General features: G+C 51.1%; 1 protein-coding gene across 4 annotated transcripts in view; it reads left to right on the top strand.

The window, feature by feature from the left end:
• Positions 1-3,035: 3,035 nt before the first annotated feature.
• SLC7A1 (solute carrier family 7 member 1) overlaps positions 3,036-26,909 on the top strand; it is a 29,333-nt gene continuing 5,459 nt past the window's right edge. The window contains exons 1-10 of one of the 4 annotated variants that reach the window (XM_084534425.1): positions 3,036-3,135; positions 14,134-14,517; positions 17,028-17,186; positions 17,822-17,996; positions 19,857-19,981; positions 21,583-21,805; positions 22,554-22,693; positions 23,697-23,799; positions 25,688-25,899; positions 26,268-26,416. In XM_084534425.1, coding sequence (XP_084390551.1) covers positions 14,148-14,517; positions 17,028-17,186; positions 17,822-17,996; positions 19,857-19,981; positions 21,583-21,805; positions 22,554-22,693; positions 23,697-23,799; positions 25,688-25,899; positions 26,268-26,416 — 1,656 coding nt within the window. In that variant the 5' untranslated portion in view covers positions 3,036-3,135; positions 14,134-14,147. Of the gene's footprint in view, positions 3,136-4,544; positions 4,691-5,289; positions 5,480-12,570; positions 12,588-14,133; positions 14,518-17,027; positions 17,187-17,821; positions 17,997-19,856; positions 19,982-21,582; positions 21,806-22,553; positions 22,694-23,696; positions 23,800-25,687; positions 25,900-26,267; positions 26,417-26,909 lie in introns of those variants that run through there. The other 3 variants (XM_084534427.1, XM_084534426.1, XM_084534428.1) reach the window with 3 other exon arrangements.

Raw genomic sequence — 26,909 nt, 5'->3', positions numbered from 1 at the left:
ACAGGTTCACTTTTGGCTACATACATTCTGCAGGAAGCTTCCAACTGCTTAGTCACAGTATGACATCCACCCCATTGCCTGCTCTACTGCGCTGTTGTGGTAGTCAGGCCCTGTGTTTGGATTCATCTTCCCCTAATTTCACACATCTAAGTGCTGGAATGGGACCCTTTTCAATTAATTGTGGATATCTATAATGCAGATACCAACATCTAAGCTCATTGCTGTAGGTGTACCCCCCAGCAGTAGTGTTGGGGAGTGAACCAGAGACTCCTGGGCTTGAAACTCAGCTGATATGTTTTAGGCTTCTCCTTGTCTATTGGTTACAAAGCCTGGAGACTAGCTTGGATGTAGACAATTCCACTTGCTCAACTCCTGGTGTTGCCACATCTTCTCCAAGGAACCTGAACTGCAGAATGAATAATCTTTCCCTTCTTCCCCTCCTCTTCCATTCCTTTCACATTGCACAAAGTTCACATAACCCATGAAAACTGCCCATCTCACCACCAAGCTTCTTGCTCGCAGCTTCAGATCCTCCTTGGTTTTGTTCACCTGTTATCTTTGCAGCCACATCAGCAGACAGGACTTCTTTAAGTAGCCAGGATGTCCAACCTACCCATGATACATGATCGATCTGTGCCAGGTCTGCAATTTGTCCTTTGGCTGGAGTTTACTCACCTGTGTGTGTTGGTGCCAGTGATGTCTAGGGCAGAAGACAATGCTGTGAATAATTCCTCGGTGCCATAGATTAAAATGAACTACAATGGGCTGACCAGCTACTTAATAATAAATAAAAAAAAAAAAAAAACAAAAACAAAACCAACAATGCATTATTAAGGTACAATGGATAATCTTTCGATACAGAATATCTTAATTATAGCAAATAGAAGACAAATACAGAATGAGTATTATTATTTTTCTTTTTGGCATGCTATTTGTATCTGGCATTCTTGGGTACCTCAGCTTGGCATAAAAGAGAGTTTCTTTTTCTGAACAGATTGGTTTAGGGGCCCTAATCTGAGACCACTGTTATCCTTATTTACATAGCCATATCTTTTAATATGCACAGAAGACGAACCAGAGCTTTAGGACAGTGACAGGTAGAAGTGGACTGCTGCAATGAAACATTGTTCAAGGGCTTTCTCTGAATGCTTACCCCAGAAATGCTCTAGCCTTCCTCTGTAATCACTAATGAGTGTGGATCTGTCATAAGTGCCATTAAGCAATTTCTTTGTTGCTTATGCCTGCTTATTCGCTGAAGGACTCTTCTACTATTCTGCCTTTGTTCTGCAAAAAAAAATAAAACAAAACAAAAAAAAACACATAAACAATTCCTTCAGCTTTTCATTAATAAGTGTTTTTTATCAGACTTCTATTTTGGTATTCCCCCAAGCAACTCTATTTGGTTCTTATTGTTAAATGTCAAAATAAGCATAGTATTCCAGCTGAGGTTTCAGCTCTATTCACTACAGCTTCCTAATTACTTTCTATGTCTTGCATACAATGTTACCATCAAGATGCTCTAGAAGGAAGGTATGGCTGTGTTTCTTTTTTCTTTTTTTTTTTTTTTGGTTTAACTATGTAGCAATCTTGCAACACTGTTGAGATTCATTGTAATCTCCAGACCTTTTCCTAGCCTAGAACAGCTCAGCCAGCTGTTCTGCACTGCTACTTTGTATTTCTTTTCTAAACACGCTACACCTTTCTAGATTTCCACTTTATTTTGGAGAGTTTCTTCAAGATTTGTGTTGAGATGTTGTCCCGTCTTGCAGCCCACTGGAAACATTTCCCATAGGGGTCACACCACAGATTTTATGAACACTGAGCCAAGCCCAGCAAAGACCGCATGCTGTCCTCTCCTGATACCTACAGCTCCCATGGACTGCTTGTTTGTCCTATTTGTAGGGGCAGCTGTGGGGATTTCACCAACAGCCTATTCCCTTGGTTTGGGGCATGATATTTCATACCATGGGCTCTGCCTGCATCCATCTATATCTAAGGATCTGGCTCATGAGTCCTGTGAGGAGCGGCTGAGGGCACTGGGGTTGTTTCCTTTGGAGAAGAGGAGGCTCAGGGGAGGCCTCATTGCTCTCTACTACCTGAAAGGAAGGTGTGGGGAGCTGGGGTCGGCCTCTTCTCACAGATAATTAGTGATAGGACTAGAGGGAATGGCCTCAAGCTGTGCCAGGGGAGGTTCAGGTTGGCAATGAGGAGACATTTCTGCTCAGAAAGAGCAGTCAGGCACTGGGACGGGTTGCCCAGGAAGGTGGTGGAGTCACCGTCCCTGGGGGTGTTCAAGGAGAGGCTGGATGTGGTGCCTGGGGATATGGTTTGGTGGGTGACATTGGTGGTAGGGGGATGGTTGGACCAGGTGATCTTCGAGGGCTTGTCCAACACTAATGATCCTATGATTTTGTCTCTGTGGTGTGCTGTTGGTGATCTGAGCGGGGCAAACACCACGGCTGGGCAGTTCACTGCAGCACAGCCCCTCAGTTCTCACTTCCAATGGGCTCAAGAGGAAAAAGAGTAAGCAGGTTTCCAACACAAGCTTTCGTTCCTGTGCACTACGGACCCAAACTCTTCTCATAACCCGCTTCTGGGGGCAACCTCTCCCCAGCCTGAGGAGATGCCCTCACCCAAGCCCTCCTTCCCCGCGCCGTTCCGGCTATGTTTCCTCAGCCGGCCCAACGAGGCCTTCACCTCCCTCTCTTTCCCTTTTCCCTGCCTCGCTATCTGCCCGATCACCCTTCTCCCCATGGCTCAAAGTCCCCTTTTGCTCCTTCCCCCCCTCAGCTCCCCGGCCGGGCCCGCCATGGCGGCGGGCGGGAAAGCAGCGAGATGGTGGGCAGGGGGCGGCGGAGCCCGGGGCTCACCGGGGGCGGCGGCTCCGGCACCGGCCGTCCCTAAAACCCACCCCATCGCCTTCCCCAACCCCGGGGGAGGTCCGGGCAGCCCGAAAAGGCCCCGTCCCGGCGGCCTCGCCCTCTCCCCCCTCCCGCATTCATAGGCGGAGCTCGGCGCGGCCCCTTTTGCCGGCGGGGAGCGCGGTGCTGCCATGGCCACGATGCCCGCCGCGGCTGCCGCCCGCCGCTCCGCCTCGCCTCACAACTGAGCCCGCCGCCGGCCAGGGGGCCGAGGGTGAGTGGAGAGAGCTGGAAAGGGGACGGGGACGGGGAGAGGGACGAGGAGAAAGAAGGACGGGGATGGGGACGGGGCCGCGCCACGCGCGGGGCATCCATTTTGCATGATGCAATCGGGGGCTGCGTCCCCTCCTCAGCCCCCTTCGCCCCCTCCTCAGCCCCCTTCGCCCCCTCCTCAGCCCCCTTCAGCCCCCTCCTCAGTCCCCTTCAGCCCTTGTTCAGCTTTCGGGGTGTCCCATCCCTTCTCCGTGCCCCCCAAAAACACCAGGACCCCCAGCCCTGGCTGTCCTGTGGTGGCAGGGGGACGGTGCCCGGCCGCCCTTGGTGGCACCTGGCACCCACCCAGGTGGGCATCGCCGCCACCCTGCCCGCCTTCAAGGGGTGAAACCCACCCGGCCCCGCTCAACCCATGTCTCTTCACCCCACAAAACGAGCGGGGTGGCAGAGGACATGCTTCTCCAGGAGGTGCAGGCCTCAGTGCTGAGCAGGAGCGAGCCTCGGACCACCATGGCCATCCCTCACCTGGGACCGCTGCGGCCCCAGCGTGCGGCGCTTTCCTTTCCTTAAAAATTACAAAAGAGGCTGGGAATTCACTCAGAAGCCTGTTTTGTGCTCCTGGTGCTCAAATTGAGGCTGCAGCCCACGAGTTCCTGCTGTCTGCTGTCCTTCAGCCTGCCCCGGTCACTGCTGCTCTTAGGGAAGGGGCTTGTGCCCGTTTTGTTTGTCAGCCGGTTGGGCTAACAGATGGGTTTCTTCGTCTTTTGCATATTCATGTCCTAACGTTTGTGGCAGACAGGGCAGGGAGGGGGGGAAAAACCAACTCAAGAGGGTTTTTGTATGCAACACAGGCTGGAAAGAAGGGGTAGGACTCTTTAGGACTCTTCGTTTTGGAGCAGGGTGTAATTACCATCGGTGCTGAGGACAAGAAGGCCACTGCAGTTCTGAGGAGTTGACAGGGTATGAGAGAAGGTGGGTTTATGAGTGAGCTGTCTGTTAGCTAAGCGGCTTTGCCTGCCACGTGTGGCACTCGCGGCCATGTACAAACATCAGCAGCAGCCCCGAGGAACAACCCCGTGGCGAAGTCTGCCATCACACGAACCTCTCAGCACCCCTGCTCCAAGCCCAGGGCGTGTGGGGAAGATGTGTTCGCACCTGTAGGTGCTGTGGGACAGCTCTGCCTTTAGAAATCCTTTACTCCGTGACACTTGGCTGCCTCTGCCATGGAGGGAGAGGCGTGGGTAGTCCAGTTGCTGAGTTCCCGAGGGCAAGACGCAGCATGTGAAAACAGTAGTGAAGCAAAAAGGGTTTGCAGAGCCTGCTCTGACAGCAGCGCGTTTGAACCTCGTGACAGGGAAGCTTGTTTCGCTTTGGATTTCAGCGCTGACCGGCTGTTTGTTTTACGAAACGCCTGGCACACGGCGAGGCACGCACCCACACCCAGCTTCCCAGCTGCACTGGCTCTACCTCTGACTGGGAGAAACCTTCCTGGCTGGTGAGATACTCTGTGGGCTTGCCTTGCCTTCGGCAGTCAGCCTAAACGTCTTTTAGGCAAGGTTTGTACCTGATGCAAAAAAAAAAAAAGAGAGGAATTGTGGAATTGCCAAGGCTGCGTAACTGCAGATTGTGTTCTGTATGGTACCGGAGGGGATGGCTCTTGTCCTGTGCCCCTCCACCAGTGTGCCTTAGTGAAACTGGCCCCAAAATGCCCCTGTTCCCTGGGCTGTGTTGTTGATTCGTGCTGTTTCACTGTGGGGTGTTTTGAGGCTCGCTCCTTGCAGGCTTGTGCTGAGCAGCGCGAAGACGCCTTCAGGAGGCCCCCCGAGTTTTGGGGGGGGCTGGAACGGAAACTGAGGCCAGCGAGGCTTCTAATTCAAGCAGTTCAGCTGTGAATGTGGGTCAAAATGTGTTATTGCACATTTGCAACATGCTCATGAGTCCACGTGAAGGAGAGAGAAGGGAGCTGGATCCGCTAGGCAGAAGGAGCGTAGAAGAGCATTGCTCTTCCTGCAACCTGACCAGTTTTCAGAGGAACCAGCTCGGAGCTGTGTTTCTCTTGAAATCTTTGCCACTCCTAGTTTTATCTTTTTTTCTGTGCCATTCCACTAACAAATGGCAGGTAATGTTGCACCTGGGCTCTGTGTCTCTGCTTTAGGTTATGGGACGTGTGAGGACTGCTCTGTGCCAGTCTAGCTTTCACCTTTAATTCCCTTCTCCTGGCCCATATCAGCGATGCCGACGTAAAGGTCTGCACTGCAAACACCTAAACCTTGATCTCGGTCAACCTGCGAGGTTCTCGGATTCCCCCGTGGCTTCGGGGAGAGCCGTGGCTGTTTGCACTGGGGGTGAGTTTGTTCTGGTATTCGAGCACTCCCTTCTTGCTGCCTTTGCTCCCGTATCGCTGCCTGCTTAAACCCACAAAGGAAAAAAAAAAATAAAAGGGCCGAGCTGAATCTCTTGGTCAAACAGGACGTGGGGTTCACTGACACCTCCCTCTGGTTCCTGGGCACTTGGGGAGTGTCAGCGATTAGGGACTGGGGCTCCCACCTCCCTGCTGCCAGCATGGCTTGTATAAACCCCGGGACCCTCGTCCCAGCGTTGCTGGCTTGCCCTGAGCCCACCGAGGTGGCTGCCCAGCGGTCCTGTGAGCCGTATCTTGCACAGAAGTGCCTTGTTTCGGAGTTTCCAGGATGAAATGCAACGAGGTTTTTGGCTCAGGGTGCGTTTCAGAGTTTCCAGTTTTCTCCTCGAGTGAAAACCAGATCGGAAGACGTCGTTTTCACAGAGGTGCAAATGAAATGTGCTCAGAAATTGGGGTAAATAAGGTGAAAAAATACACTACCGGTTCCTTGGCTAAGCAGCATTCCTCCTTACATTTTCCTGATGACCTAACCCACTCCTCAGTGCGTGCTGTACCATGCCACAACTCCTCTGAGAAATCCAGGCGATTCCTAGGCTTACTCAAATGCCCCATTTATGACCGTAAGGGTAGTATTTAGCTTCCTGTTTCCTTACAGCTCCTTCTCCTGCCTTTTTCTGGGCTGAGGAACAACTTTTGGGTTCTCTTTCCCCAGAGTTGTCTGTCCTGAGCTGGGCAGGTTTTGCACCTCACTCCTGTGCCTCGTCATTTTCCAGACCCGTGTCATTTGTCTGTATCTTTCCTTGCAGATCTTTCAGCCTGCTTAATTTATAAATTACAGGGATGAGGATTTTAATTAGGGTGCTATTTTTGAGGGCTTGCAATGAGTTACCATCCGGATTTATTGAGCAAGGTGTGTTCTTCTTGAATCCAGTGGCTGTTTGGTAGTCGTCCCCTCCTAAAAAAGTTTATTAGAGCCACTCCGACATCCTTAAAAAAAAAATAAAAACGGAACAATGAGCTTTTTCTTTAACTGGGTTTGTCCCTGGTGCGGATTCATGCAGCTTGCTTAATCCCAGCTGGTTTATTTATTCCTGGAAGCCGCTCTGTCCAACGAGGAGGTGCTCTCGGCAGAAACAGCGGTGTGTGCCGTGACCCCGTGTTATTCCTGGCTGCCGGGCGTTTGGCTGTGGTGAGAAGGACTGGGATACACCCCCCCCTTTGGGGATATTCCCCTCTGTGCTCGCAGCTCTTGGGGCCAGCTGTAGGAAGACCTGCACGGTGCTGCCTCGTGTGTCTGCACCCCCCGGGGCAGGTAAACCACAGGTGAGTGTGCTGGGGCTGTGGGGTGGCTGTGGGATGTGGTTCAGTGCCACTTCCTTTTGCTCTAAAAGCAGGGCCGTGTAAAACTGCCTTTTTTTTTTAAACTTTATGGGTGAAACACGCTGAGATCGGGGCTTTTTGTTTCCCAAGGATCTGCTTCCCCGTCCTGCCTGTGCAGCGGGAAGTGATGTAGGTGTGGATTGCGGGGCAGCAGAAGGAGAGAACTTCTGCCAAAAAAAGAAGGGGGGGAAAAAAGCACGAGCTATGAAGCACAACAAAAGCAAAACGCTGCTAATGCTGTAGTGGTTTCGTTCAGGAATGCCTCCGTGGGAGGCTCTTTAGGATATGGATGTGGCAAGAGCTCGCCGTGAGCTGACACACGAGCTGTGTCCCTACGCTGAAGAAAAGGGGGAGAGCCTTAAAATAAAAAAAACCTGTTGTGTTCATAGAAGGAGGTGGCTTTGCCGAAGCCACTCTTTCACCCACGCTGTTTCAGCTGGCAGAGTAAATAAGGTGATTTATCTCCAGCAAAAATACTACGGGGGGGATTAGTTTGTTGGCCTGGGTAACCAGAGTGCAGCCTTTCATCTCCAGGTTGCTGATTAAACTCCGCGCCGGGTTCCTCACCGCTTGCTGACCCGCCTGAGATAATTCCCGAGCAGAGGATGCTGCCGAGGGCTGTGCTGTTTGCTTTCCCCCTTCCAAAAGTTCACGGAGCAGGGTGACCGGCAGCGCGGGTTGAGAAAGGCTTTTGCTTGGTGTCCCTTTTAGCTTGGAACAGCAGCGGGAGCGATTAAAACAAGGATGGGGAATTCAGCTGGCACGGTTTGGAAGCGCAGCCATGCCACAGCATCGGGCATCTGCTGGTGCTGACCGCAGGTGCAGCAGGAGGGGCCTTTCGGGCTCTTTAATCCACTGGAAAAGAGGAAGAAAGGAGCCAAAAGGGTGCTGGCAGCCTTAGCGTGAGGGAGGGGAACACCCAGAGCTCGGCAGCTGAACGAGGGGTGAGGGTGGAGGTGCCACTCAGGGGAAGAGCAATCGGTGTTTGGGCTCCCGCTGGGGTGTGGAAAATGAGAACTCGTGTGAGATTGATCTGGAACAGCAAGGATTGGGCTGGGAGTTTGGCTGCTGCGGCCTTTTCGCTTCAGGAAAGCTCCAACACAAGCAGCAGAGTGAAAACAGGAGAGCTCAGCAGCTTCAGAAGGCCCTTTATTTGTGAGGACTGCAATTGCTGGAGGAATCACCGCTCCGGCGAGGAGATCCTCGGTTCTGAAGTTCAGCGGTTCGGCCTCTCTGTGCACCTCCAACCCCAAAAATGCAATCAGGAGAGATTTCTTTTGCTATCAGACCTGGGAAACTCTAATCAGGTTTGTAACATGTGATAGCAGGCTGGATGCCACCAGTAATTTTTCTGGTCGGCTGCCAGGCTGCTGGAGGGGAATGAGAACTCGACGATGGCAAATCTGGTCAGCCTGCAGAGAAAAGCCTTCGCTTTGCCTTTTTTTCCTCCTGCAGCACGGCCGTCGAGGAGCAGGGGAGAGCTGAGCAGTGAGTTTTAGCCGAGCGAAGAGTGTTTACCGCCAGCAAACAGACCTTCCACCTGCCCCGCTCCGATAATCAGATTTATTTAGGTGGAATAGATCAAGCCTGGCCTCCCATACCCGTGCGACAGCGGGAGCACCTGATGGCCGTGCGATCAGAGCAGGCAGACACTCATTTGGGCTGCTCGGTGCCTATTTGGGGTTTGGATACCGTGCCTGCATTTTTTGGAGGCGTTTTGGTGGAAGCCCATCAGCGTCCAGGAGCTGTGAAGTCTTCGCAGCTAAAGCTGAGGGGATTATTTGCAAATCACTTCCGAGAGTGGTTATTTTCCCCTCGGTCAGAGCAGTAATCCCAGCTCGTCTGCCTTTTTTTTTTTATTACTCAGGTGCTCCTGTCCCACTGAATGCTGGATTTTACTGGGCTAAGGGACTGGAGGGGCGCGGAGCTGGGCAGGATCGGGGCGGATACTGGAAGGAAAGCGAGCGACCGGTGCAACGTGAAGCTTTAACAGCGAGCGGGCAAGCACGTGGGCGAAGCTGCCATGGCAACTGCTCGTGGTGTTGGCAGAAAGCACCAAACCGTGCCCTGCTGCTGTTCCTAACCACCAGGCTGCTCCGGGGGGCCGGGAATCCTGCGGGAAGGAGCTGCCTGGGCAGGGAGATGATGATGCGACTGGAGTAGCGCGTTGCAAGCACAGGTAGCGGCTTTCACCGGGCTGCGAGAGCCAGGCTGGGGGGGTCTGATGGCAGATGAGAAGTGTGGCCAGGTGCCCGCCTCGTGCTTTACCTGGGAAAACTCCCGGATTAATCAATTAATTAGTCTAATTACTTTATTTCAATTGCCCAAGCCCTGAGGGGCGATGTAGGCTCTGCAGCAGAATTTGAGGTTTGCAGGCACGCTTACCTGAGGGTAGCAAAGTGCCGGCTGCCATCCTCACCTCTCAGGGACGTCCCAAAATTGGTGTGCCTGAAAATCCCTGCCTGCTGTGCCCTTCTTATCGATTAAATGGCAGCGTTTGGGGAAGGCTCCCTCCATCCATCCCCCCACCTCGCTACAGGACGCCATTCGTTCTTCTGCAGAAGCGTCAGGGCTCTGGATTTCTGATTTGATCGTTTCCCCACCGCTGTTTGAATAACAAACCAACTTCTGTCTCGGTCTAGCTCGCTTCCTTATCTCCTCACGGACACTTCCCACCGTCTCCCAAGGATCATTGTCTAAAGGCCGCTCCTGCAGCTCGCTGCATGGCACGGCCGGACGTTTCGGCTGAGCAGAGCCCTGTCTCCCTTTTATCTGGATGTAAGACAGACAGAAACTTGCTTATTTAGTATTGTTTCCCAGAGCATAATTCCTTTTTTTCTCTTTTTTCCCTGCTTGCTGTCAAGGCTGAACCCCTGGCAGACTCCAGGCCGTTTGGCATTCGGACTCGATCCCTGGCAATCCGTCTCGGGCTCTGCTTGGGCACGTCTAATTATCAGTGGAGATCCCCTCAGGTTTTGTGACAAATTGGGGGAGTTAAATCAAGCCCTTTTCTCACAAAACATAATTTGAAGCCCTGCTGAGGAACTATTTGGGAAGACGGGTCGAGCTGGTGGGAGATAATTTCAATTTAAATGCTTTTCATCAGAAAATAGGGATCCCCGTAGTGGGAGAGGTGTGATGCCCTTTGTCACACCCTCCCTCCTTTTATTTTGGTCAAAAATCACTCGTTGTTTTAAAATATGTTCTAAAGCATAACCACAAATAACCCGGATCAAGTTTTAGGCAGGCATTGAAGCAGAACATTGAAGTCTGTCTGCTCTGAGGTTTGGGGGAAATCCCTGGCTCGCAAACAGCTTGCAGTTAGGAGGTTTTGTCTGGACTTGGGAAGAGGATGATTGCCATCCTGGAAGCCCTTATGGGATGGGAAAGGAACTTGTTTCAAGCTGTGCTGGTTCACAAGACAGGCTGGCGAGCAGCAGCACCCCGAGGCAGAAGTGGAGCAGCAGCACGCTCTGCTCTTCCAGTGGCACTGGCTATTCCCCTCCAGGAGCTGATGGTGAGTAAATGGGTGGTGTAGGGATCACAGAGGGCACCTCGCTGCTCCTTTTGCAGTGGGGTGAATCCTTCGGGGCTGTGAGATGCCTGCAGAGCACTGGGAGAAATCTCTGAGCTACCCGTGACGTTCAGGAGCTGGAAGAACAGAAGCCACGAGGGGCAGAGGGCTGCTTCCCGGGCAGCACATTCCTCGTGCCACGCAAACGGCCGTGTTGAAAAGAGGGAGGTAACACGGGCCCCGTTTTGTGGGCAGCGTGTCTCTGGGCAGGTAGGTAGGAGCGTGTTTGTACACACTGCACACCCCCTGCTGCGTGTGCGGCCGAGCTGTGTGTAGCCAGTGGTTTATATTTAACTGCATGGCTTCGCTCTGAGCCGTAAATGCCTTGCTGCTGGGTGATCCCGCTTTTCGTGACAGGATTGGCAAAGAATACAACGCTCGGTGGCCACATCCACACGTGCCGATGTAATCTGCATTTCTGCAGGGTTTATGGACATAAATACATACTTATACACGTAAAAAATACAGAATTATGGGAATCAAGACAGCAATTCGACAGCACACGGACAAATCTTGCCTGGTTATCATAAAAAAAAAGAGGGTGGCATCCTTTTCTGCATGGTGAAACCGATGCAAAGATTTGCAGTTCCTTTCACTGGCTTCTCGCTCGGGCTCCCAGCCATTGCTGCTGCCGTGCTGGGATGTCTTCCAGCTCCACGTAACGCTGCTGCACGGTCCTGCCTTGGTTTTCATCAGCTGTGAAGCCTCTTCTCTCGTGGCAGGAGTCTGTGTGGAGAGCTCGGTGTCTGCTGTAGCTGTCTTCTCTCTGCTCTCTCACTCATTGCAAGGTAACTTCACAAAGCACCTGCAGGTTTTCCAGGAGAGGTCCTTCCAAATGCGTTATCTGACACTCTTGATCCTTTAGTGCAGGGAAATAAGGTTTTGCTTTGCACCTGAGGTGGCTGCCTCAGTTCTTGTTTGCTTTCCTCTGGGTGTTTCCGAACGAGGTTTCAGGAGGCAGTCGGTGGTTCTGGTGAGGTCCCCTAAAACCTCTTTGCCTCTAGGAGTCTGCAGTTCAATCTGACACCTGAAAATATCTGTCGTGCTACTAGAAAGAGGAGGAACACAGGTTTTCCATCTCTTCTTTTTCTGAGTGGGGCTTCTCTGTGGATGGTGCTACCTTGGGATGGACGAACCAAAGCCAGCCCTTTGGAAAGGGCACCCGAAGGGGTTTGTTACCATCAAAAAGCCATCACCACGTGGATGTTGAGAAAGATGGTGTGTGTTTAATATAAAAACAGAGGGCCAAACCCATTCCACGTTGTTTTCCAGACATGCCAACGTGTCATAAACACCTGCTGTTTGTTCTGCAGCTCGGTAGCGGTGATGCTGTAGCTGCATGAGGAGACATTCGCCGAAGACCAAAAGGATGCCGAGGAAAAACAAAACCCGCCGTGGGATGCCACTTTGCCGTGAAGGAGGGGCATTCACACTTCATTAATTTCACGCTCTTCTGCGTGTTGGAGCTGGCTTGTGAGAAGCAAATTCTCAGGAGCAGCAGGGCCTTGAGGCAGATAAGGAGGGCTTTCCAGAAGCTGAAACAAGCCGTGGTTGTTTCGGAAGCGGTAGCGCTGCTTATGTAAAAGGGCTGCCCTGTCAGCTTATTTTTACCCGTGGCGTTTCATGTTCGGCCGGCCAGATGTTTGTTATGGTTTGCTGCTTGTAGCCAGACGCGAGGCTGCTTGTTTTCTTACCGCCTTGTTTTTGAAGAACGTCGGCCCTTTTGGAAATGTTGTCGACGGGGAAGGAAATCCACAAGCCTGATATAACAGGTTAATGAACAATTAGATCAGAAGAGAAAGACTATCTTATGTGACTTCACAACACAATGCGGCCCAGGCAGGAGAATTTGGACGCAGAACAAACACGGGGTGAGCTGTAAATAAAGGACAAGGACCTGGAGGAACGGGGGAATTGGGCCCTATTGATGTCGGTGGGAGCTCCGCTGCTGGCTCTGGTGGGATCTCACTTGAGGATGTGAACCCTGCCCCGGGAGCCTCCCTGCTAGGTTATCGAGGTGGCTCAGCCTTCCCTCGGCTCCTGCTGAAGCCCCCAGGTGCCCAGGATTTGGGGTGGCTCCAGGCAGGAGGAGGGTTGGTCCTACAAGAGCTTGTCCCAGGAGCTGTCCTAGCAGCAGGTGAGTGATGCCCAGAGCCCCTCCAAGGGGCTCTTCCTTTCCCTCCAGGACCTCATGCCCAGGGTCCCAGAGGATTTCTCTGACACCTCGGTGCCCTGAGCAGGGCGAGAATCGGGCGTGTGAGGACACACAGAGCTCATTTCGGTTCATTCAGGTCAAGTTTCCTCGACGGGGAGGTGGTTCTGTGCCACTTGGCAGCGTCTCTGGAGTAATTCGCATTGTTTGAGGCGATTCGGGCTGCGTTGTACCGCGGGAGCGCTGCCCACACGCCGAAATGAAGGCTCCTCCTTTCCAGCGCGGGCAGGAGTGGGAGCGAGAGCAGGCAGCCCAGCACACATTTCCGTACTTCAAAGGCAAGAAGCCTTCAAAAAGCCAGATCACAGGCGGGCCCGACTTCTAAGGAGGGGAAAATCAGCTCCGCCGCAGTCCCCCTTTGATGCAATCGCAAAGATAACAAATGAGAGCAGGGGGAAGGGTCGGGGCAGGGGCATGCGGGCCCCTCTGCGGCATCCAGGGAGGTGCTGTGCTATGGGACGAGGAGCAAAATCCCTGCTTGTCCTTACTGAAAGGCACTTTGCTGAGTCCCAGGGGGTGTAATTGGAAGCAAAACCTCGCTTTTGTCACCCGCTGCTTGAAAAGCAACAGGAACGGGCAGGAGAGGCTCAGGATGGCCACCAGGCTTCATTTCTAGGCCCATCCTAATGAAACGGTTCCTCCTCTAACCAGGTTATCCGTCGGAAGCCCTTCTGCTTTTGCTCTTGATAACCACAACGCAGCTGGAAAAAATACCCGCAGGTGTGCCCCAGGAAGCTTCAGAATTAAGTTATTTCAACATATATTTTAAGTGGGATTCTTGGATTTATAGACGAGCTGGAGATAATTTGCCAGCTATTTTTTTTTTAATGAATAAATGAAAAGCCCACGCAACAAATAAACGGTCCACGATCGTTATTAGGCGGCAGGTTTGTGGAGCAGAGGCTTTGCACCAAAGCCTGAAAGCAAATTGGGATGGTAGGGGAGGCAGGCGGCAGGCCGAGGGAGAGGGATTGGGGAAAACGAGGAGTTTCTTCATTTTGGAGTCGACGATGTGATGGCAGAACTGAAGCGGTGTTTGGTAGTAGCCTGAATGCACTCGACTGCCAGCAGGCTGCGGGTGCTGACGCTGGGATGGAGGCAGGGTGGCAGGCTGTGGGCTGAGAGGCCCGGGGAGCTGCACGCAGCCGATGCAAATAAAAACCAGCTTGAGCCTTGCCTCAGTGCAACCGAATTAAATAAAGCTCGGCTCTGCGTGTCCTTTATCCCAAGTTGTATCTCTTCCAGCCTGGGGGCAGCTGCCAGCCCGTGCTACTGCCTGCTGGCAGGAGCTGGAGCTCCCAGAGGGATATGTGGCTCTGTTTTACTGCTGCACGTGCTCACGTTTCCCTCTAGGGCCAGCAGCACGTGTGGAGCCTTATTCGGGGATGCAACGCTCCAGGGTTTTGCTCTTAGTTCACCCCCCGAGACTTTAAAAGTATAAATAACTATGAATTTTTTGTTTTTCTCGCAGGCCCGGACACGAGGATGGAGTGCCAGAAGATTCTCCATTTTGGGAACCAGCTCCTTCGGCGGAAAAACGTGGACTGCACTCGAGAGGACAGCCGGCTCTCGCGGTGCCTCAACACCTTCGACTTGGTGGCCCTGGGCGTCGGCAGCACCTTGGGGGCAGGCGTCTACGTCCTGGCCGGGGCCGTGGCAAGGGAAAACGCGGGGCCTGCCATCGTCATCTCCTTCCTCATCGCCGCCTTGGCTTCTGTGCTGGCCGGGCTCTGCTACGGGGAGTTCGGTGCCCGGGTTCCCAAGACGGGGTCAGCTTATCTGTACAGCTACGTGACCGTGGGCGAGCTGTGGGCCTTCATCACGGGGTGGAATTTAATCCTCTCCTACGTCATCGGTGAGTACAGGGGGCGTGCGATGAGACCTTAGCTTTAAACCTTTTTGGTCCCTTCAGTCCTTTTTAAAACCCACTGAAGGTTTGAGGGTTCTTCAGCAGGGCAGCAGTGGCTGCTGTCACCCTACAAGGTGAGTGTTACACCCTGGGCTTTGTCCTGAAGCCAAATTATTGCAGCAGCTCCTTCCTCTGAACTCCCACATCACCCGCTTGGCATGCCCTGGCTGCTGAGACAGAATTTCTGGTGCTCCTGCCTGATCAGGAATTAATTTCTGGTCCCTTTGAGACCTGTTCAAAGTAGCTGGAGATCAGAATTCTCTCTCATGAGTGGTGGCAAGATTTAACCTAGGGTGAGCTGCACTTTCTCAGCCTCTGAAAGGTCCAAACCAAATCCCTCCTAAGCCCTTTGCTCACATTAAGGGAGGCCGTGCAGCACGCTCTGAGCACGTGGTGTGCAGCCCCGCTGATGCACTAAAACAGAGCACACCTTGCCAAGTAAGGATCCCTCATCGTGCCCATAATTAAGGCTGCAACCAACTTGCCAGCTGAGAGTGAAGACTCAACGAATGAAAATGAAACCCAGCGTTATGCTAAATGATTAAAGGAAGTTATTTTTTTTTATTTTTTTTTTTAAAGTTGCATTTTATGGGATGTGCAACTGTTACCTTGGAGATCAGTTCCCATGGAGCTGGGAAGTGTGAGATCAGATCAAGAGTGATGAAGTGACCTGGAACCTCTTCCTCCTTTTCCTCTCTCTTTTATTTTCTTTTTAATAACAACTGAGGGGTTGAAAAGCCAGAGTTAATTAACCTCGTCTCCTTCGGAAATCAGAGTCCTGGGGTTCTTTTATGAATCAGGTTCATTCCAGTGAGGAGATAAAAATAGTTTTTAAACAAAGTAAGAATATGGTTTCCTCCAGACTTCTAAAATGGACTCTGTTTAGGCTACATGTAGACAAATGGCATGGATTTCGTGGTGATTTATCACCTCATCCCGAAGGTTAATGACACACAGTCTTTATCATGCTCATTGTCGTGTTATCTACACGGTGGCCTTCCTACCATGATACTGGACCACAAAACTGGCTTACATAGCCCTGGAAAAGCCTCAGCTCGGTCCCAAAACCTGATTCTGCAATTTCACTGTGAAAAGTTTGTACACCCAGCATTACGCTCCCAGTCTGAGCTGAGACTGATCTATTTTTTTGTCCTCTCAAAATGGTTTTGAACTGCTGCCTCGGCCTGTGGTTTTGAGCTGGCTGCTGGTTGTGTTAGCAGAGGGTAGAGAACTCATTACAAACTACGTAGGTGTTGTCCGTGAAGGAGCTCTGACACAACTTGGTTACTTTTAATTCAGCTCCGTAGCAAAAAGAAATGTTTGCAACTGGCTTCCTCGCAATTTGGGAAGGGTGGCTAAGACAAATCAGCCTGAGGAGGATGCGAGCTGTACGAGGTCTCTCTCCTTTATCTTATGCAACTTTTTCCCTTGTGCTAATTGCCCATCTTGTGAGCAAGGACAACTCCCGTCAGCATCAGGGGCGGGGGAGGGAAAGCTCTCTTGGCAGGCACAGGCTGCAGTTCAGAGCTGGGGGCTGAGAGGGGGCAGAAAGCCAATTTTTTTTTTCATTTGCGTAGCAAAAAATCCTGAGCAGTGCCACCAGAGCCAGCCAAGGTGGTGGGAGCTTAAATTTATAAGGGACTCAGCCGAGCTGATGTTGTCACTGAGGCTTTCAGACACCCACTCAGAAAGTAACGTGGGGAAAAAATGAAATCTTGGGGTCCCAGGATCGTGGTGGCCATGGGTGCAGCTCTCCTGGGTACAGGCCTAATGCCTTTGTGCCAAGCTCCTCAGCAACAATAAAGATATTATCCAGGTGCCTGCACCGTTGGAAGAACGTCAGATTCCCCCCACTCCTCAAGCCCGCTGGTTACAGAGAGTTCAGGATGAGCTGATAGCGATGGGGAACTGGCTTCCGAGCAGCTGGCATTGAAGACAAAGCGTGCAGGAGCTGGTTGTTCCCGTCCTGGAACACGAAACGTTGCAGCCAAGACCAAAAGAAAAAAAGAAAGAAACCAGCAGTAAAGAAACAGCCTTTTCCCTTGAATTGTCTTGAAGGAAAGCAGAACATTTGTGATGGAGTGTGGAGCACCTGTGAGGGTTTTTGAAGATGATGAGGAAGCCAAAACACTTTGTTAAGGGATTTTATCTTGTCAGAGCATGAGTCTGAGATGGCTGATGGCCTTTGCTGATATCAAAGCAGGTGCTTTGAGTACAGGCTGAGGTGTGGAGTGCTCCAGAGGGGAAAAAAAAAACCACGATGAGGACCTTCACCCTGTGAAGCAATGAGCTGGGTCTGCAGAGGAAATTCTGCTAGCACCCAAGCTCCCAATGCAAGGCTGCCTTCAGAGGCAGCCTTTGAGAGCTGCCGTGGCCAAAAGCTGTGCAAAGTGCCCTGCATTTGGGGCATGTGACAGCTGCAGAAGGTGACCCTCGTCCTCTTTTTCCTCTCCCAGGGACCTCCAGCGTGGCCAGAGCCTGGAGCGCGACGTTCGACGAGATCATCGGGCAGCACATCGAGGAGTTCTGCAGGAAATACATGACCATGGATGCGCCCGGAGTGCTGGCCAAGTACCCAGACATCTTCGCCGTGGTGATAATCATCATCCTAACAGGTAAAAACCTGGCGGGGGGGATGTTAACGCTGGGCATCTCCTGTTTACAAGCTTTGTAATTAGAGGGGAGCGTTATTGGTGTTTTTGAGCCACCTTTAAAGCCTTTGATCAAATTTTATATAAGAAAGGCAAGAAAAGATGACTTGTTATCCTCAATCAGTATGGAAGTCTAATCCTTCCCCCCACAAATCCTATTACACAAGGATTTCGTTCTCTTACTCCACTACTTTTATTCCCCCTTTGATAATCTGCCAATTTTCAGTGCCTTGGGCCAAGAAAAGTGAGAGGCAAAAATACGGGACTTGGTAGCAACCTCATGTACTATTTTTTTATATTAGGTGTCAAAACATGGAAATATGTACGGGCTTCAACTTGCAGCACTGAATGCAAGACCCCAGAGAAGTAAATGTGTGAAAAGCAGTCAGGTCCTCCTCCTTTTTTCCTAAAAGTGTGCCAGGGCTTTGATCAGGATTTGGAAAAGTCTTGAAAATGTGTAAAATTTTAAGCTGGGAAGAGCTCAGCGTTGATACAGTGCTGACATTTTCACTAAGGGAGCTGTTCTGGGTCTCCTCCGCCAGCCCCTGCGCACGCTGCTGGTGCTGAAGTAGCCGACCGTGTGTTTGCTCTTTTCGCAGGGCTTTTAATTTTTGGTGTGAAGGAATCGGCCCTGGTGAACAAAGTGTTCACCTGCATCAACATCCTCGTCCTCGGCTTCGTCATGGTCTCCGGCTTTGTGAAAGGATCACTTAAAAACTGGCAGCTGACCGAAGAGGACATTTACAACACCAACCACAGCATTTTGGGGGACAAGTAGGTTGCACCTTTTTTTTTTTTAGACCTAAAATGGATGCATTTGCAACAGCAGGTTTAGAGGAGGGTTTGTGGGGCGAGTCAGAGGATTGGTGAACGGGACGGCTTCCTCCTTCACCGAGCTCTTTGGGGGCTCAGGTGGTTTTGGTGGGTGCTTGCTGAAAGTGAGCGACTCTGTTGGGGTGAAAGTGGTGGGAGTCAGGCTGTGCCAGCATGGGCTCTGCACAGGAGTGAGTCCAAAATTGAGAGAAAAGAGCTTTTCAGATAACCTTGAGCACGAGGTTGGCTCTGGTGCCTGTTTTAAGCCACGATCAAGTGTAGCTCTGTTGTTTCTTTGAACTTGTGGGCAGTTTCCTTGAAGAACCCTTGTACCTTTGGGAGAGCTCGTCCCAAATGCCTGAGGAAGTGGGAGGCAAGTTGCAGGTTATTTTAATGCACTGCAGCAGGCGTATCACAAATCCATTTTTAATGACGTTTTGCTGCTTGGCCAAAATCCTCAATTCCAACAAAAGACCACAGATAAGGAGCTTGCAAGGGTAGCCAGTGATACCAGGCTGGTTTTTTTTTTTCCACTTGAGACTGTGTGACACAGAACAACTGCTCCCTGGCTTTCCAATGTCTCCACATCCATCAGCTCAGTCCTGACTCACTCTCTGAACCCTTCACGCTGGCCTGCAAGGAAACACAGGCTGGCACACGCTGGAGAGATTTATAAATGTTGCATGGGTCTAGCTTGGCTTGTATACAAGCCACTTATTGAGCTTCTCTGGAAAATTCAGCCTGCTGTGATCTTCTTCCCTGCGAACAAATTGCTTCTGTAGGAAAGGTTCCCCCTCCCTCCCTCCTGCTATTCCCATGCAAGTAGCAATTAGTGCAACAGCTTCAACGTGGAGCTGTAGCTCTTTCACCCATAGCTCTTGCTATTTTTGTCAAGTCTGTCTGGGGTTTGCTTCGCTTTAGCATTATTTCCAGAGCAACCCACATTTAGGCTGTGCTATTTCTGCACATAACAGGCGAGGTTTCAGCTCTCGGTGGAGCTCCTGCAAGAGAGTTCAGATGCTTCTACCTGATAAGACGTGCAGATCTGGGATTCGCCTTAATCGAATTAATTCATCTTTGCAAGGCTTCTTCCTCAATTTTGAGTGGCCTAAATTAGTCTAACTGAAGGATCTTCTGTATATGCATATCGACACAGGCAGGTGTACCTCAGGCTTTGATCCGGAGTACGCTGGGGTCATTAGGTGCCTGTTGTAACGAGCTTTGGATCAGGCTCAGCAAAGGATTTGCTTTGTCAGAAGTGCAGGCACCTCAGCTCACACGCAGGATTTGCATACAGGGTTTGGTGAAGGGAGTTTTGAGGCTGAGGGTGGAGCACTGGGTAGGTTTTAGACTGTCACGGCACCCTGCATTGCTCTGATGTCTCCTCACGCCTTGTCTGAGTTCGTCTTAGGTGAACAGTGGATGATTTACATTTTTCTCTGTCTTCAGTTTTCAGAATTAGGTGTTGTGCTTTTTCAAAAGCTTCTTGAAATGTATCTACACACATACAATTTATCAGGAGAGAAAATTTCATGTTCATGTTATCTTCTCCTTGTCTCAGCCGAGACATTTTTATCCCAACATGAATACAGGTACTGAGAATAAACCACGAACCATTTTTACTCCCTGCGTTCCCCAGGCTGCTGCAGGCCAGCCCAGAGCCCAGCAGTGGGTAGGGCTGAGCATTTCCCTCAGTATTTGCATGCTGGCACGTGAAAAGGAGAGCGTGTCCCTTTGAACTCCAGCTGTGGACCTCGGTGTGAGTTTGGTTCCTGCCACCTGGGCAGAACGCCTTCTATAACCCCGTGTCGTGTTTTTCAGCCACACCCAGGGAGAAATGCTGTATGGTGTCGGAGGCTTCATGCCCTATGGATTGAAAGGAGTCCTCTCAGGGGCAGCCACGTGCTTTTATGCTTTCGTTGGATTTGACTGTATCGCTACAACAGGTAAGAGGGAGCAGGGCTTCCTGCCAGATGTGACCCTGGTTGCTGGCTGCTTGGCTTTCAGGAATGTTTTACAGCACAGATGATGAGTAATCCGTGACGCTGCATCCATTTTCCCTGTGAACTTCAGCCCAAAATACATTTTTGACTCAGCTGCTCCTAATCCTTAAACTGCTGAGTACGTCCAAGTCCCTGGGTGCACGAACGTTGCCTTCTGGCTGCTGTGGCAGGTGGCTAGATCATATAACCCATAAAAAGAGCTTTTTCCCTTCTTCTTTGCCTCAATTCCATGATTGTTCACTGCTGCTAATAACCAGATCAGAAAACACAGCCAGTTTTACCAACAGGCATGCAGTAAAACCCAGGTTCTTGTGTGACTAGTGGAGTTTGAGCCTCTAACTCCAGACAATGCTTTAATCAGGTTATTCTGGAGCAGGATGCTTCAGTGCCTTCAGCTGAAGTGGTGCTCCAGTCATCCTCCACTGGCTTGGAGTATTCAGAGAGCCAGAGAAAGAGGGAGCCTCCAAGGAGGAATATTCCACCTAAAGCAGTGCCTCAAAATGAAGGGGAGTTTTTATCTCCAAGGGTTCAGAGATCTCCTTCTGAGAGAGTAACCACCAGCGCTGTCACGTTCCTCCTGGCTTAGAAGGATCTAATTCCCCTGGAGAAAGGAAGGTTTACCCTTAATTTCGCGTTTGGCAAGGAATGAGTTGCTTCAAAGCTGGCACAGAGGGAGGAGACCATCACAGAGACAGATAACAAAGTACTGCCTCGTGTTCCAAGGAGTTTAAGCAATGCTGGCTCCATTACTTCAGCTAGCCCTGGGGCCTCTCCTTGGAGGAGGAACACATTCATCTGTCTTTGACTTACAGGTACAAGGGTCTGCTTATTGGTTCTGCCTCCCGAAATGCCAAGCCTCAGAAGCTTTTGCTTTCAGACAGGAGCAGCTCTGGAGAACAAGGAAGCCTTGAAGCTGCTTCTTAATCAATCACTGTCTGCATTTGGAGGATTTTTTAAATTTTTTTACACATTTCCCCCAACTTGGTTGTCCAAAACATTCTATAAAAACCAGAGGGAGTCCTTTTTTGAAAGGGATTTTCAAAGACCCCTGTGATTTTCATGTGAAATGAAAAGCCTTCCCTGGAACTGGGCCCCTAGGGTGCTCTGGTCACAGTGCAGTTGCTTTGGTGGAGATGCTGACGGAAATTCGGACCTAAATACTTGCCCCACAGCTGCATGACAATTTTTGTCTCGTCACTTGTGAGTTTGAGCTGTTTTGGGGCTGCGCTATCAGTGGGATAGCAGGAGCAGTTGGAGATAAAAATAACCCTTTTTGGGGGAAGGCGCTGCTTTTAATCCTGATTGTTTCTATGTCTGAGTTTACACGTCACCCACAAATGTTTGAAGGAATGACAGGAGCAGCAGCAGTGGGAGGAAGTAGCCAGTCTGAGCTATGTGACGGGCTCCTTAGGCCGTTGGGAGTGTGCAGCTCCACACAGCAGCTGAACCGACACAGAGCCTTTGAAATCTTCATCCATTACGTGTTAGACTGGGAGAAAATTCGTGCTCGTCTTTGGGCTGATGCTCCAATTTCTTTCTTCTAGGTGAGGAGGTAAAAAACCCCCAGAAGGCCATTCCCATCGGCATCGTGGCGTCTCTGCTCATCTGCTTCGTGGCTTATTTTGGCGTGTCAGCTGCCCTGACGCTCATGATGCCTTACTACCAGCTGGATACCAACAGCCCTTTGCCCAACGCCTTTAAATACGTGGGCTGGGATGGAGCCAATTACGCCGTAGCCGTCGGCTCCCTGTGTGCACTTTCCACGAGGTGAGGCACGGCCTGTCCTTGGTGCTTCTTTCAAAGCAAACACGTCTCTAGCTTATTTACAAAACGGTGTGTGTCAGGGCTGGGTGGTGGCCCAGCTTTTTTGCCTTCATCACCTTCCCCTGGGTCTTTGTTGGCAGAGGAGCTGGGATCAGGGCTGAAATTCAGAGCTGTCGCCTTGAAAAAGCTCAGGATTTCAACCTGTGATAAATTTCAGCGATGCACACGACCAAGATCACTTCAGAAACACCCATCTTGGCAGCAAACCCAATCTTTTTGTCTCTGTAATACAAACCTGGGATCAGGGAGTCAGGGAAACAGCTCCACAGTTCCTGCAAGACGTCCTGGCCTGCTGAGTGGGGAGCAGAATTAAGTCAGGGAGCAGGGAGCATCTCATGGAGCATCTGCAGGTTGCCTGACTCTCCCTGGAGACCTGTTGTGTCAGTTCAGCTCAGGCATATGCAATTAGGTGAGCAACTCTTAGAGGCTGAAAGGAGTTACAGGTGTTTTGACACCCAAAAGTCAGGCTGTTTCTGTGCCCCGAGGCTAAGTTATCCAAAACCATGGAGCTGTGCCTCTGTTGCCAGCTATCAGCAACAGGGCTGTTCAGAGGGAGCTCTTGAAAGAGAAGCTGAAATGGATGAAAGCCACCTGTTCCGTGTTTCTACTGCCATAAACTTGATGTGTTTTGTGCTCCTGGGCTCAGCAGGAGGTGCTGTAAGTAGCTTATTTCCCCTTTCTCTGCTCGTAGCCTCCTCGGCTCCATGTTTCCAATGCCTCGAATAATTTATGCTATGGCAGAAGACGGGCTGCTCTTTAAATTTCTGGCGAAAGTCAACGAGAAGAGGAAAACGCCCATAATTGCAACGGTGACCTCAGGAGCCATCGCAGGTGAGATCCTAAAGCTTGCACGAATGGGAGGAGCGGAGCCATAAGCTCATCCTGGGGGCAGATAAGCCTGCCTGACGCTCGCTGCTAATAGGATATAGCGCACAGCGTGGCTGCCCAGAGGATGCCTTGGGTTTCCAAGGAAGCACAAGGGCAGGGTGAACGTGAGTAGCTCGCTGTGCTCCTGCACCTCTTGCTCCGAGCTCATTGCAGGCACCCTGCCTCATGCCAAGAGCTGCCTTCATCCCCTCCCCGGCTGCTCGGCCGGCTTTAGAAGTAATTAACCCCCCGCAGGTGGCAGCCAGCTGTGCCCCAGCATCCCTGGCTTGGCTGCAGCCCCTGCCGCCTGCCCTGGCTGTGGGTTGCTGCTCGGGGGAAGATGCCAGAGCAGCCGGAGACGAGCAGATGGAGCCCGTGGCACAGGCGTTTGTTAATCAGTTCGTCGCAGCTGGGCTCAGTCCTGTCCTCCCCTTCCCTCGCCCGCCTCCCAGGAGCACAGGAATTAACCCAGACAGCAAAGCCGAGTGGCTTATCCTCCTCTCGCAGCCACCCCCGTCCTCGCCGTGCCTCGCAAGCGGAGGCGTGGTGCTGCTTTCTCCCTCACCTTCTGCCATCCAAATCGGCTTCTTCCCTCACATTTTTCCTTTCAGGGAGCCTTGAGTCCACACTGGGGAGTAAAGAGCCAGAGAAAATAAGAAAACGTAATCTGCAGCATCTTCTGGTCGTCCCACTGTGGGCTATAAGCATGCAGCTGAAGCTGCAGGTGTGGGGATCACTTGCCATGTGTGCTGTGGCAGTCCAGGAGAGGCAGGGACTGACAAGGCCACGGGTGCCCAGCAAATCCTGCCTTCCCCCACCTCAGAATGCCCCCAGCTCCCTGTCTTCCCCTTGCCAAGTCCCGAGCAACAGCCACACGTGTGCTGTGCTGCTGATAACGCTGCTGGGATGTGCATATTCTGCTGTATTAATGTTTGTCCTTCCCTCTCGCCTTCCTCTCCCCCCGCAGCTGTTATGGCTTTTCTCTTCGACCTGAAGGATCTCGTGGATCTCATGTCCATCGGGACCCTCCTGGCTTACTCCTTGGTGGCAGCCTGCGTCCTGGTGTTGAGGTATGTCTGGAGCAAGAGCCTCTCTTGCACCACACGGCAGCCAAATGCCCTCCTAATTTCCACAGACCCCGTAAAACCCCGAATATCTCCAGCTAAGCATGTGAAAGACTTATTTCATTAAGGTCGTGGGCTTTTGTACTCGCTGGAGGTGCAAGGGAGGTTCTCTCTTGTGTCATCTCTGCGAGAAGGTGTGCGGGTGGGAGTTCAGCTCTCACCCGAGCATTAAAGCCAGATGGGGCCGTGTTGCTCACGACTTTTTGCCTTTGCTCTGCGTCCTACAGACAGTCAGCAGGGATACCCTTCAGTCAGCGGTGTAGTGCTGCAGATTGTCCCAGAAGGAAGCACAGAACCACAGAATGGTTGGGGTTGGGATTGTCCAGCCCCACCTGCCTGCTCAAGCAGGGTCTCCTGGAGCATTTTACCCAGGGTTGTGTCCTGACAGCTTCTGAATATCCAGGAGAGGAGACCCCACACCTCTCTGGGCAGCTCGTTCCTGTGCTCAGCCACCCAAGTAAGGGGGTAGGAGCAGAGCCTGGCAGCAGCAGTGAAGTTGAGCATGGGTTTGTAGGATCAGTGCCTTAGTGTGTGTCTTTTACGAGGGCTCAGCTCCCACAGCATCCCAAGCATAAGCTGAAAAAGGAGCGTCTGAATTGTTTGGCACCTCACAAGCAGCACTCTGCCCAGAAGGGCTGGATTTTGAAGATCGTGTTGCTGAACAATACCCTTCTGTGTTCAACGAGTTAGTTAAAATCCAGAGGATGCTTTTTTACCTGCTCACAGCAAATGCTTTGAGCTCTGATGAAGGGCCGACCCTGCACTTTAATGTTGGTGCTGTGTGCCTGTGCTGTCCACCCTGCCCCAGTGCACAGAGCTGGGGGATTTTCCCCGCCCTTCATACCTTCCCTCTGGTTTCCCAGCCCTCTCGTCTCCATATGGCTGTAAATGTCTTCCTAATTTGCTTTTGCACGCTGCAGTGCCTATCGGGTGGCATTTTCCCCACCGTAGATCCGCAGAGCTGCCAGCCAGCCTTTTAGCAGCCAGGGCAGCTGCTTTGGCTGCCTGTTGAAGAAAAACCTCGACCGTTTCCAGAGCTGGAAGGTGCTGTGACTGATACCCTGCTACCCAAGGATTTCACTGCGTCCCACAGCTCATCTTTCACAAATCTCATTGTCAACGTATCCCCGCAGAAATGGTTTTAAGGAGCCTGGCAAAATGGTCCCGTCCTTTAAGTAGACGTAGATGAGAGCCACATGCAAAGAAAAAATGAAAAGAAAAAAAAAAAGAGCTGGGGCTGGAAGAGGGTTTTTTGTGGATGGATTCATGTCGTTGTACATCAGGGCCCTGTTAAATGAGGCGTTGTCCACGTGTGCAATAAAAACCCTACAGTTCTTTGCTTTGTAGCAACAGGCAAAGCAACAAGAGGCTGGACCAGAGGAGGACAGCACACCAGGAATGTCTCTGCGTGGTGTGATCAGCAGCTGCCAGGGCGTGATACGTGCTGAGCAGTTAGTTCAACTGCCTCCACACCAGGGCACAAGAGGCTGCCACAGATAAACCCACAGCCTCTTCGTGGCTCTTCTCCTGGCACATCCTTCTCCAGGCCTCCTGCTATCACCTGATAATATTTTGGTGATATGGTGGGTGATGGGGTTTATGGAAGAGATGGCTGGCCAGCTTAAAACATGGATGTTACAACCAAGCTTTAGGCGGTGACAGCTGATTGTATTTGCTCACGTAGTGAACAAATCCTCAGATTTTTCCCTGAAATACAAGTCTGTAGGCATTACGTGTGCCTATTCTGAGGCTATAGAGATCTGGGGTGCAGTCACAATTTTCTGTTGCCCTATACCAAGCCCATACATTCTTTGTCTCACTTCCCTTTTCCTAGGTATCAGCCCGAGCAGCCTAATTTGGCTTACCAGATGGCTCGAACGACAGAGGAGACAGACAACAACGAGTCTGTGAGCACCAGCGACTCGCAGGCTGGCTTTCTGCCAGAGGAAGAGGAGAAATGTTCCCTCAAAGCCATCCTGTGTCCCCCAAATTCCGACCCTTCCAAATTCTCCGGCTCAGTGGTGAACGTCTCGACCTTCATCATTGGTAAGCACCGGGCAGCGCTGCTTGGGGGCAGCTGGTAGGTCCTGAACCTCACCGTGCTGGGAAAGCTCAACTCCTTGCTTGTTTTGAGTTACCTGGAATTGCAGTGAGCTCTTGTAGCAGCTAAAATAACTCAGGATCTACAGGTTAAATTGATGACTTGAAGGGAAATACACAGATGGGGTGTGTGGGGGCGTACAGGGAAAGGGAATTAGTTTTCTTGTTTTGCAGTTTGGTTTGCTGTGCTTTCAGATTTTGTTTTGCCAATTTTTTTCTTTCTTTTTTTTTTTTTTAATTTATTTCTTTTTATTTCTTTTTTTTTTTTTTTAAAAAAAAAAAAAGCACCATAAGCTTTTGGTGTCTCTTCACAGGTTTCCTTATCGTGGGCAGCTGCATCCTGACTGCCCTCGAGCCGAGCATCCTGATAAAGGCCGTGTGGATTCTTGCTGCGATACTGGTTCTCATCGTCAGCTTCATTATATGGAAACAGCCCGAAAGCAAGACCAAACTTTCCTTTAAGGTGAGTGCCCTGGGAGGAGGTGTAGCTCAAAAAGAGCCCTCTGGGAGGTGGCTGGCAGAAGACACCAACCCTTCTTGTCACATTTTCAGTGCTGTGCTGCCCAGACAGCTGGCAAGCTGTTCCCAGTAGCTTAGCCTAAATTTCCATGCTGCACATTTAACAGATATTTTATTTTTATTTATCCTGCTGTTGGCCATGCAGACTAGGGGATGACCATTCTCTCATTAACAGAATTAAATAAGAACAACTCTCTCCATTCCCTTGCCCTGCCCAAGCACAACATCCTTTTTATATTGAAAAAATACCTTTTTATAAAAAAAAAATCTTTTTTTTTTTTTTCCAGTATAATCCTGCAGGTCACGTTTCCTCGTATTGATTCCAGGCTGTTCAATCTAGAAAGGCAGGTTTGAATTCTAATCCCGTCCTCCCAAGTACTCTCATAGTTTTTCAATAAATTTAACCCAACCATGGTTTCTCAAAGTAGTGTTTGCAA

The sequence above is a fragment of the Aythya ferina genome, assembly GCF_964211825.1.
Source record: "Aythya ferina genome assembly, chromosome: 1".
In the NCBI taxonomy this organism is placed as follows: Eukaryota; Metazoa; Chordata; class Aves; order Anseriformes; family Anatidae; genus Aythya; species Aythya ferina.
The sequence above is the reverse complement of the archived record's forward strand: the minus strand, read 5'-3'. Positions and strand labels throughout refer to the sequence as shown.